The sequence below is a fragment of the Lampetra fluviatilis genome, chromosome 3 (genome assembly GCF_964198595.1).
Source record: "Lampetra fluviatilis chromosome 3, kcLamFluv1.1, whole genome shotgun sequence".
Classification (NCBI taxonomy): domain Eukaryota; kingdom Metazoa; phylum Chordata; class Hyperoartia; order Petromyzontiformes; family Petromyzontidae; genus Lampetra; species Lampetra fluviatilis.
This window is the reverse complement of record NC_136277.1, coordinates 642515-654348: the sequence shown is the minus strand read 5'-3', so window position 1 is coordinate 654348 and position 11834 is coordinate 642515. Positions and strand designations below refer to the sequence as shown.

The 11834-nt window shown below is 59.3% G+C and overlaps 1 protein-coding gene and 1 pseudogene across 1 annotated transcript; one reads left to right on the top strand and one right to left on the bottom strand.

Annotated features, from left to right (window-relative positions):
- Nucleotides 1-1731: 1731 nt before the first annotated feature.
- On the bottom strand, nt 1732-2363 carry LOC144947918 (histone H3-like). The gene is made up of 2 exons (XM_078877323.1): nt 2325-2363; nt 1732-2031 (listed from the first exon to the last, which is right to left on the bottom strand). The coding sequence occupies exons 1-2, from the start codon at nt 2361-2363 to the stop codon at nt 1732-1734; spliced, it is 339 nt and encodes a 112-aa protein (XP_078733449.1).
- A 1855-nt stretch (nt 2364-4218) lies between these two features.
- LOC144948756 (histone H1 pseudogene) lies at nt 4219-4982 on the top strand (annotated as a pseudogene).
- Nucleotides 4983-11834: the final 6852 nt, after the last annotated feature.

Below are 11834 nucleotides of genomic sequence, written 5' to 3'. Positions count from 1 at the left end.
TGACGGGACCACACTCTCCGAGCCATGTGAGCGCACAGCCCACTAGGCTAGACATGCCACGGAGTGTCTCTATCTCCGGGCTGTCAGGTCAAGCCGTCAGCCATAGCATGACGGGACCACAACTCTCGTGTTAGACACGCAACACCCACTGGGCTATCCTGGTCAGGATCTGCACCCCAAGATATTTGAGAGCCAGCCTGACAATTCCAAATCCTTGGCAGTATGTCATCATCTCAAGATAAATGCCCCATACAGTATATACATCGTTAACAATGACAGCACAAGCTATACATTAACAATCACGAACAAAGCTCAATACAAACCATACATTGTTAACAATCACAAGCAAAGTTTCGCACACACATTCACAACACTCACCAGCGAAGCTCCACACAGTTTACCCAACAACAATCACGACTCCCCGACGACAACGAAGAGAATATCAACACAAAAATCATTAATCCAGAGCGCGTAAATGTACGAAGTGTCAGGGGCCTGGTCTCCCGACCTCCAACCTTTGGCCAGAGCAGCAAAGGCGGCGACCTGCGTGTCGGTCGATGTGCCGGCCCCGGCGCTGGTTACAGTAAGAATGGCGCCCTCACTGTCCGGTCGCAGCGCTGATGACGCGGTATGCTAGGTTGCAAACAGCTGTCACCCGGCGGTGAGGGACGCAGCGCTGATGACGCGGCGTCTCCGGGTTGGCCCACGCTGGGCCAGGAAGTGACGTCGCTCCCAGCGGTCACTGCTCCTCCGGTGGAAGTGATGTCATTCCCGGAAGTATCCCTCACATCCGTGGGGGGGACGCCGGTGGCGGGAATGGCGGCGGCGTCCACCATGTTTGTGGTGGCGGCGGCGGCGGGCTCGGGTGAGCGCCGCGCCTCCTCTCTCCCTCCCGCCATCGCCCGCGAGCACTGCATCTCGCCCAGGAGGGAGGCGGTGGCGCAGAGCAGCTCTGCGAGGCGAAGCAGCGCCTCCTCCATCCCTGCTCCCGACGCTGGAGAGGGGACGGTCAGCGGAGCAGACAGCTGCTCAGCCGGCGGTGCGGCGTTGTTGTCGGCCGGCGGTGCAGCGTCACTGTCGGCCGGCGTTGGCCGCCCCATCGCTGCTTGTTCCTCGACATCGCCGTCAGGACTGAAGGTACGTGGCTTACTTCTTGTCTCCATTGCCACTTCTGACGCCAAATGTAACGGGTTCCGGAGACACTTGTAGAGGTAACTTCTTTATTACACCACAACACTCCAACAGTACTCCAACAGTCCTGATACTCTGTTACAGCCTAGGTACACAGCCTAGATACTCTACTCTGGCTACGCTCTGGACTCGCCCTCACAAGGTCGTAAAGTCGGGAGTTCCAGAGTCCCAGCGCTGGCTCTCACAGCATCCCAGGGTCTTCAGATGGCTGGTCGTGGGTCTTGGGTCTTGAGTTACAACTGGGCCCCGATCGTCCAGGGAGCTCTCCTTTTATGCCTGGTTCAACGAGGGGTGGGGCCGTGTGCGCCACCAGACATCCCACAGAGCACACACAGCCCCCCCGCCGGTTGGCGGCACCCAGAGGCTTAAGCGTCTGGACCCCCTGGGAACCCAGCGCCTGGCGCCCAGGGGATTAAGCGCCTGGCCCGCCCAGGGACCCAGAGCCCCCAGCAGCCCCTCCCTTCTTATGTCACTACACATGCGTAAGTGGTGGCTCTGAAAAGAGCCTTTGTGTTGTGCTTTGAAGGCCGAGCTGGGCGTTCAAGCGCGCTCGCCACGAATGCGGCGGGCGAGCTGAATGTCCTTGGGCATGATGGTGACGCGCTTGGCGTGGATGGCGCACAGGTTGGTGTCCTCGAAGAGCGCGACAAGGTACGCTTCGCTGGCCTCCTGCAGAGCCATGACAGCGGAGCTCTGGAAGGGCAGGTCGGTCTTGAAGTCCTGCGCGATCTCCCTGACGAGGCGCTGGAAGGGCAGTTTGCGGATGAGCAGCTCGGTGGACTTCTGGTAGCGGCGGATCTCGCGCAGAGCGACAGTGCCGGGCCTGTAGCGGTGAGGCTGCTATGCGAACCGCTGCTGAGTTCCTCCCCATGGTGTGGGAGCCGTCGCTTGAGGATTCCCCTCCCCCGCGGGTCCGCGTAGTAGGCATGGTTAATTACGTACGAGCACACCCACACACAGCTCTGCGCGGCACTCACTCAACACTGACCACTCACGTTAGGATCGCGCACCTGTATTATACACGTCGTGAACGTGCGCGCACACACACATACAGCTCCACACGCGATACCCACTCTTGCGCCGCTCTGCGCCGCGCTCGCTGCCCGCTGGCCGCTCACGTTATGATCGCGCACCTGGGGTACACCGATTACGCACACCGCGAGCTTACGCATACACAGTACCACACGCGTTCACACTTATAACACGAGATCACACGAGGCCACGATCAGCTATTAATGATTTATTGTCTACTACCTGGGACTAGATGTTAAATTAGTGAGTCGACGAGGCTGGCATACGCTGATACCTCTGAATCTATTCTCTATCTATCGGCTATGATCCTACTTTTACCTCCTTACTCACCGTTAAGTGTCCACGGCGGTCCGCTGATCCTTGTGCTAACAGCGTACCTCGGCGCGTCGCACGGACGTCCGGGTCGCTGGCTGGAGCTGCGTCTGGTCGCCTGGCGCTGGAGTAAGAGAGAGCCCGATTTCCCCTTTGCGCCCACTATTTATCCTCCCTACCTCAAAGGGATGTGGCTCTGAACAATGGGCTTGTGGGGGTCGCTAGCCCCCGAGATCCCTCCCACGGTACCCCTAACGGCCGGGTTAACCTCATTACTCGCCCCCTCGCTGCTAGGCAAACCGCTGCTGGGTTCTTCACCCATGGGGTGAGAGCCGTCGCTCGAGGATTCCCCTCCCCCACGGGTCCGCGTAGTAGGCATGGTTAATTACGTACGCGCACACCCACGCACAGCTCTGCGCGGCACTCACTCAACCCTGACCACTCACGTTAGGATCGCGCACCTGTATTATACACGTCGTGAACGTGCGCGCACACGCACATACAGCTCCACACGCGATACCCACTCTTGAGCCGCTCTGTGCCGCGCTCGCCGCTCACGTTATGATCGCGCACCTGGGGTACGCCGATTACGCACGCCGCGAGTTTACGCATACACAGTACCACACGCGTTCACACTTATAACACGAGATCACACGAGGCCACGATCAGCTATTAATGATTTATTATCCGCTACCTGGAACTAGATGTTAAATCAGTGAGTCGACGAGGCTGGCCTACGCTGATACCTCTGAATCTATTCTCTATTTATCGGCTATGATCCTACTTTTACCTCCTTACTCACCGTTAAATGTCCACGGCGGTTCGTTGATCCCGTACTCGCAGCGTGCCTCGATGCGTCTCACGGACGTTCGGGTCGCTGGACTGGAGAGCGTCCTGTCGCCTGGCTCTGGAGAGAAGAGAGAGCCCGATTTCCCCTTTGCGCCCACTATTTATCCTCCCTACCTCAAAGGGATGTGGCTCTGAACAATGGGCTCGCGCCCCTCTGGCACGCGCACCGCGGTTCCGGGCGCCTGTGATATGCTAATTAATGCTCAACCTGCGCGGCGCAAATTCCAATCAATCCGCTTTTGATATGCTAATTAATGCTCAACCTGCGCGGCGCAAATTCCAATCAATCCCTTTTCTCACGCAGGCCCCCTCATTATCGCAGTTTATGCGGCGGCGTCCGTCACAAAGGAGCGCCGTGGGAATTTGTGCACAGCTCCCCGCGTGACTCCGCTCTCCCGATTACTCATTCCAACAGCCTTATCCTTTAACTCCCCTAACAATGGTGCCTGCATGCCCGAGCGTAATTATGCCGTCCCTCCGCTCCCTGTGCGGGGGTGCCTGATTATGCAATTCAGATGCGCTGCTAATGATGCTCCTCCATCACAATGCTTATTCCCTCTGCCTGCCCCGTCGATACTTGCGTGTGTAGGGTGTGTGGGATGCGTTTCACTCGCGGTGGAAGAGTGGCCCCTCGCTGCGACCTTGCAATCTTAAGGCCGGTCGCAGCGCCGCGGTGCAAGGTAGCGTCGGGGGAGGTCGTCCAATTCCCTGGTCGCCGGAAACCGTGAAAGTTTAATCCCGGTAAGGGCTTCTCGGATAAAAACCGGTCGGCCAGGTGACCTACCCTAGGAGCTCTATGGGCCTGGAGGACGCTCGGTTTGAATCCGTGAGAGCGCTGATTTCGATTTCAAAGAGGCGAGGCGATAAAAGCGACGTTTTGAGATGGCGGAAACTGCTCCTGCTCAACCACCAGCTGCGGCTACTTCAGCGCCTAAAAGCCCCAAGAAGAAGCGCGCCGCTCCAAAGTCCAAGAAGGTCGGCCCCAGCGTGTCCGAGCTCATCCTCAAGGCTCTGGCCAGCAGCAAGGAGAGGAACGGCGTGTCTCTTCCTGCGCTCAAAAAGTCGCTTGCTGCCGGAGGATACGACGTGGAGAAGAACAATGCCCGCGTGAAGTTGGCCATCAAGAAGCTCGTGGCCAAAGACGCCGTGGCGCAAGTGAAGGGCAGCGGTGCATCTGGCTCTTTCAAACTCAACAAGGAAAAGGCTGCCGCAAAGGCGAAGCCCAAGTCGTCAACATCAAAGCCCGCAGCTAAAAAGCCCGCGGCAGCCAAGAAGGTGAAGAAGCCCGCGGCAGCCAAGAAGACCGCGCCCAAGAAGTCTCCCAAGAAAGCAAAGAAGCCCGCGGCTGCCAAGTCGGCCAAGAGCCCCAAAAAGGTGAAGTCGGCTGTTAAGCCCAAGAAGGTGGCGAAGAGCCCAGCCAAGCCCAAGGCTGCGAAGCCCAAGGTCGCTAAGCCCAAGACCGTCAAGGCCAAGGCCGCCAAACCCAAGGTGGCCAAGCCCAAGAAGGCCGCGGCCAAGCCCAAGAAGACTGCGCCAAAGAAGTGAATCCGATCGGACGATGCTCGATTCACTCCACCTCAACGGCTCTTTTCAGAGCCACCCACTTAGTTAAAAAAGTGAACCAGGTGCTGCTGCGCTTCAATTAGTTCATCGTTAACACATGGCAGTGTATTACGTTGCTGTTGAATGCGTGCCATATTCTGTAAGTCAAACCCATTTACGGCATGGCGATGGTTGCTCGCCTTGACTCGGCCCTGATCAAGGAGCTCGACGCTTGGTGCAGTTCAATCGTGAGGATTTGTGTAGATTGGATAAGTTTCGTACATTCGCCAAATTAACTGTATAACATTTTACCCACTCGATGTGTTTTAAGCATTGATGTGATGGGAGTAATCGAGCCCGAAAGCAGTAATCATAAACACAGGCGGGGCGGGTGGCAGCTCCCTCACTCGAACTGGGTGCAGAGTAATGTCAGCGACGTCAGCATTCTCGCTGGCGATTCTAATCTAAATCCAGATTCAAATCGATGCATTCTTGACGAACCTCCAATTTTGATTATGTGTTGCACCTCTTCATTCCGTCATCATGTTACTGGTGCCAAATATGGAATTTAGTCTAAAAATGTATTGATTCCAGACAGCTTTACTCAATTTGCCTTCATTCGCTCGTTCTCGCCTTTTCACTTTGTTTTTGTTTTGTAAACATTGCGGTGCACCATCTAAACTTCTCTATTAAAATAAATGTCTTTCTTACTTTGGGAGAACTAGTTGGTGACGTTCACTCAACTATTGTGTTGGAAGCCGTTTAGCTTCACACGATTATAAAGTTAGTTCTGTGGAGGTCGCTAGCCCCCGAGGTCCCTCCCGCCTCCATCCCCTATTTCGTTTACGTTACCCCACCTCCCTATTACCCGCTACGGTTTCGCCGGCATTCGAACGCGACGCCCCTACTGTTACAGCCTCACGCCGCGCTCCCACGCTGCGAGCATACGTGCGCACATCATCATCAATCAAACGCCGTGCTCGCAGTATAGCCCTGTGCGGCACGTTACCAATGCGCATCCGTATCCGACACGTAACGAACGTATGCGCACTCCCACACACACGCCGCTCCGCGCACTCCAACTCCACTCACGTTATGATCGCGCACCTGTATCACACACGGAGTGAACACACGCGACACCCACTCTCGCACCGCTCTGCGCAGCGCTCCCCCGAGGCGAGCCGCAGCGCTACAGAATCACTGCGTACACACGCGCACCCACACGCTCACACTGCACGACAAGATCACGCGAGACCACGCTTCGCTATTAATGATTTATTACCTGGTAACTAATGTTGAATCAGTGAGTCGACGAGGCTGGCCTATTCCACTAAACCGGTACCTATTCCCTATTTATCGGCTATTATCCTACCTCACCTCCCCACTCACTGTTTGGCGCCCGCGGAGGTTCGCTGCTCTCTGCGCTAACAGCATACCTCGATACGTCGCACGGACGTCCGGGTCGCTGGCTGGAACTGCTGCTGGTCCGCTGGCCTGGAGAGAAGGGCCCCCTTTCCCCTTTGCGCCCCCCTATTTATCCTCCTTACCTCAAAAGGATGATGCGCTGAACAATGGGCTCGCGCACCTCGAGCACGCGCACGGCGGTTCCGGGCGCTTTTGATATGCTAATTAGTGAGCGGCGTGCGCGGCGTAAATCCTAATTAATCTCTTACCCTTCCTAACAATGGGGCCTGCGCGCTCAAGCGTAATGATCCCAACCCTCCATGACTATGCGCAAGAGCCCCTGCGGTCCCGCTATTCATGCTGTCCCCTCCCTCCGCCTGTCTCGTCGACCCGTGGGGGTGTGTGTGGGGGGAAAATGCGCCTCAGCCGCGGTGGCCGAAAGCCCCATGCCGCGACCACACCATATTAAGCTGGTCGCAGCGCCGTGGCGCAACGTAGCATGGGGGAGGTCGTCCAATTCCCTGATCGCCGGACACCGTGAGAGTTAACCCCGATAAGGGTTTCTCGGATAAAAACCGGTCGATCAGGTGACCTTCCCCTCCAGCTCTATGGGGGGGGGGGGGAAATGCGTGCGGGTGTGTGCTTATGTGGGGAGGGTGATGGGGGGCAGTGCGGTGGGGGAAGCCGGGCGGCTCCCTGGCTCGGCAGAGCGGCCCCGTCGCTGTGGCACCACATAGCCCCCCGGGGTGCCAGTCCCCGTCCCGGGTTGACTGGAGCACCTCGCCTGGGTTGCCCCCACGAGGTATCGCAGCGGGGTCCGCGGGATTCCCCCGGCCCTTGTGGCTGGCCTCGGGGGTGGCGGCTCCGTCTCCTGGGGCTCCGGCGGTGGTCTCCTCCTCCATTCCAACGGCTCCCCTCGGCCTCTGGCACCTGCGGGCTGGGGAACAAACTCAGAGGCGGTGGGGTTTAAGGGTCGCCGTCCTCGTCGCCCCCGGCCCCGCCCGGGGCCCCTCGGAGCCCGGGGCTCCGTGGGGCCCATATACTGCGCGAGGCCCCCGGGCACGGGGGGTGTGGGGACCCCGGGGTTTCGGGGTACTTGGACGGCGGGGCTCCCCCCCTCGGGGGCTGCTCGCTACGGCTTCAGTCGGCGGATGTTGACCACCATCTCCCGGCCCCTCTCTCCTCCCTGAATCAGCACCGTCCATGGTGAGATCTGCCGTCTCACAATCCAGGGTCCTCGCCAGTAGGTGGTCAGCTTCTCCACCTGTTAGGCACCGACGCGGGGAGTGTACAGCCACACCTCGGAGCCCGCAGTGTAGAAAGGGGGCTCCATACGGGGTCGGGCGCCCTGCTCTTGCCGCTGGTGCGCGGCCTCTCCGTGCGGGTAGGCTCGGCCCCTGGCCCCTCGGAGGGTCTCCAGCAAGTGCTCCACGGGGTGGCTCCCTTCCTCCCGTTGCGGCTGGGGGACACCGAACAGCAGATCTGCGGGCAGGCGAGACTCGCGACCAAACATCATTAGGAACGGGGTCTGTCCTGTAGATGTGTGAACGGCGGTGGTGTAGGCGAACAGGGCGTAGGGGAGGTGTTCGTCCCAGTCCTGTTGATTCGCGGCCGCCATGCGTTTAAGCTTCCCGGCCAGAGTCTGGTTCATCCTCTCTACCATCCCGTTCGCCTGGGGGTGATACGCCGTGGTTCGGTCCTTCTGGATCCCGAACTCTCGGCACAGCGCCTGGAATAGTTCGGCCTCGAATTCACTACCCTGGTCGGTAATGACTCGTTCGGGGATCCCGCACTTAAGTACGTAGTTTTCCACGAAGGCCCGGGCCACTACGAGGGCTGTTTTATCCGGGATAGCCACCGCCACGGGGTAGCGGGTGAAGTACTCCACCGCTACGATAATATATCGGTTGCCCCGGTGGGATCGTGGAAACGGCCCCTGCAGGTCGATTCCGACCAACTGATTCGTCCGACTGACTCGGAACGGCCTCAGGGGTACCTGGTACCTCGCCGGTTTTTGCCCACACTGCTGACAGGCCCGGCAGCCCTGCACCCAGGCGGCCACATCTTGCGCCAATTTAGGCCAGATATACTGGCGACGCAGAGTCTCCCGGGTGCGCCGTTCCCCATCATGGCCCCCGAGCGGTTGGTCGTGTACCAGTCATAGTAGTTGGGGTCGCACATGGGCGGGGACGCAGATGCACCCCGGCTGCCCAGCGTCGGCCAGTTCCCTCACCACCCCGTTTTCTACACACAACCGGGCATACAAACCGCTCCAGGGCCCTGGTAGTGCATCCTTCTTCTCTCGCAGTGCCGCCTCCACCGCCGCCAGATCCGGATCCCGCTGCTGGGTTTGTCGCAGCTGCTCGTCGTCCAAGCCCGGGAAGGCGCAGCCGACATTCTCTTGGATCCGCCCGGTTGGGGTGGGATGATCCGTCTGTCCCCGGGCTCCTTCTGCAGGGGTTCCTGCGGCGCACACCGCACTCTCTCTCGGGGGGGGGGAGTTTAGTTTCCGCGCGCTCCTTGGGTTCTGCTGCCTGGCGGCAGCGTCCCCCCGTGAAGCACGGGCAGGCGTCTCCCTCCCTCGTCTCAGCGCGCACCGCGGGCCGTCTTGACAAGGCGGCCGCGTTCGCGTGTGTCCGCCCCGCTCGGTACTCGATCTGCAGGTTGTACTCCTGCAGCTGCGCCAGCCATCGAGCCATCTGCCCCCGCGGTTCCTTGAATGTAAGGAGGAACTGCAGTGCATAATGATCGGTGCGCACACGACATCTCCTGCCGTACAAGTACGGTCGGAACTGTTTACACGCGAAAATCACGGCATACAGTTCCTGACGGGTTACGCAATAGTTCAGCTCGGCCCCGCTCAGGGTCCGACTGGCGTTCGCGATGACCTGTCGGGGTCGCTGGCGCCCGAAGTCCCTCCATGCTCCGTGCGTATGGCAGGGGCCCCGCCGTGCGCCGACCCCTCGCTACTCTGCGAGTAGCTGTTGCCGTCGCTGGGCTCATCGCCCGACGGCTCCCCTCCCTGGTCCGTCCCTCCGCGAGCTCGTGTGAGAGGCATAGCTTGCCGCCCGCTCTCGTTCACCTGCAAACGCTGCGTTGTCTCTCCACGGCTCACGCGCTATTAAACGGGGGTCAGGGGTCGGAGGGCGAACGACGCCGCCCTCACACTACGCGAGTCCCGGCGACGACAGACGGAGCGGGGATCTGCGGGCGCACCGACCCCTTCCCCCACACCACGAGCGCACACACCTGCACACATGCGACACCCACTCGTGCGCCGCTCTACGCAGCGCTCACTCAGGTGGCAAACTACTGTGTACACACGCGCACCCACACACGCCGCTCCGCGCACTCCAACTCAACTCACGTTATGATCGCGCACCTGTATCACGCACGGGGTGGCCGCACGCACACACACGCAGCTCCCCAAGCGACACACTGCTCAACAAGATCACGCGAGACCACGCTTCGCTATTAATGATTTATTATCTGCTACTCGCGAATTGATGCTAAGTCAGTGAGTCGACGAGGCTGGCCCACGCTGATACCTTTATGCCTATTCCCGATTTATCTGCTATGATTATAATTCACCTCCTTACTCACTGTTAGGTGTTCACGGCGGTCCGTTGATCCCCTGCTCGCTGCGTACCTCGGTGCGTCACACGGACGTCCGGGTCGCTGGGCTGGAGCTGCGTATCGTCGCCTCGCGCTGGAGTGAGAGAGCCCGATTTCCCCTTTGCGCCCACTATTTATCCTCCCTACCTCAAAGGGTGTCGGCACTGAACAATGGGCTCGCGCCCCTCTGGCACGCGCACCGCGGTTCCGGGCGCCTGTGATATGCTAATCAGTGTGCGGCGTTGCGCTGCGTAAATTCTAATTAATCCCTTTCCCTCCCGAACAATGGTGCCTGCACGCTCAAGCGTAATTATCCCAACCATCCGTGACTATGCGCAAGAGCCCCTGCGGTCCCGCTACTCATACTGTCCCGTCCCTCCCCTGCTTGCCCCGTCGACACGTGGGTGGTGTGTGTGGGGGATGCGCTTCAACCGCGGTGGCCGAATGCCCCTCGCCGCGGCCATACCATCTTAAGGCAGGTCGCAGCGCCGCGGTGCAACGTAGCGTCGAGGGATGCCGTCCAATTCCCTGATCGCCGGAAACCGTGAGAGTTAATCCCGATAAGGGTTTCTCGGATAAAAACCGGTCGATCAGGTGACCTTCCCTTCCAGCTCTATGGGGGGGGGGGAAATGCGTGCGGGTGTGTTCATGTGAGGTGAGGTGAGGTGAGGGGGACGAGTGGTTGGCTCCGTTGCTTGGTGGTGGCGAGGTCAGGGATGGGGCGCCTGCCGAACGGCTTCGTGGCGGCGGCATCACAGACCCGCTCCGTCCCACCCTGCACTTGCGACAGCACCGCGCCCAGCCAACTGCTGCAGGCGTCAGTGTCCAAAATAAAATCGGTGGTGAAATCTGGGAAAGCCAAGGTGGGGGTGTGGGTGAGGTGGTCTTTGAGTGTGGTGAACGCCGTCCTGCAGGCCTCCGACCACTGATAGGGGTTCTTAGGGGAGGTGAGTTGGGTGAGGGGGCGTGCAATCTCACTGAATCCCTTTACAAATCGACGGTAATAAGTGGCGAGTCCCAAGAATGACCTGATCTCCGTCAGGTTCCTCGGCAGCGGCCAATCCACTACGGCACGCACCTTCTCGGGATCGGTGCTCACCCCTGCCTCGCTGACTCGGTGTCCGAGGTACCCCACCTCGCGCTACGCAATGTAACACTTACGCGGCTTGAGCTTGAGATGGGCTGCTCGCAGTCGCTGGAATACTTCCCGCAGCCTGGACCAGTGTTCGGACAGCGACCTACTGAACACTATTACGTCGTCCAGGTAAATCAGGCACTGTTCCCACTGCAAGCCCCGCATCACCAACTCCATCAACCGCTGGAACGTCGCGGGCGCGTTAGTGAGTCCGAACGGCAACACTCGAAACTCAAACAAGCCCATCGGGGTGGTGAATGCTGTTTTTGGCCGATCCTCCTCCGTCATCTCCACCTGCCAGTAACCGGACGCCAGATCGAGGGTGGAAAAATACCACGCTCCTGCGAGACTGTCGAAGGTGTCGTCGATGCGTGGGATGGGAAAAGCGTCGCCGAGGGTGACTGCGTTCAATTTTCGGTAATCAACGTAGAACCGAGTCGATCCGTCCTTTTTCGTTACCAGTACCACCGGGGCAGACCAAGGGCTCGCGGAGGGCTGGATTATGTTATCGCGTAGCATATCCGTGACTGCCTCTTTGATCTGGGTCCGTTCAGGCGCGCCCACTCGGTATGCGGGGAGTTTGATGGGTCGGGCTGCACCTGTGTCAATTTGGTGCTTGACCAGGTCGGTGCGGCCCACGTCCGAATCGTGCTCACTGAACACGTCGGCGTACTCCCGCAATAACCCGCGCAGCTGATCGGCCTCCCCCTTAGGTAAGTCTGCCCAAGGCACATGTAACGCATCCTGCAGGGGA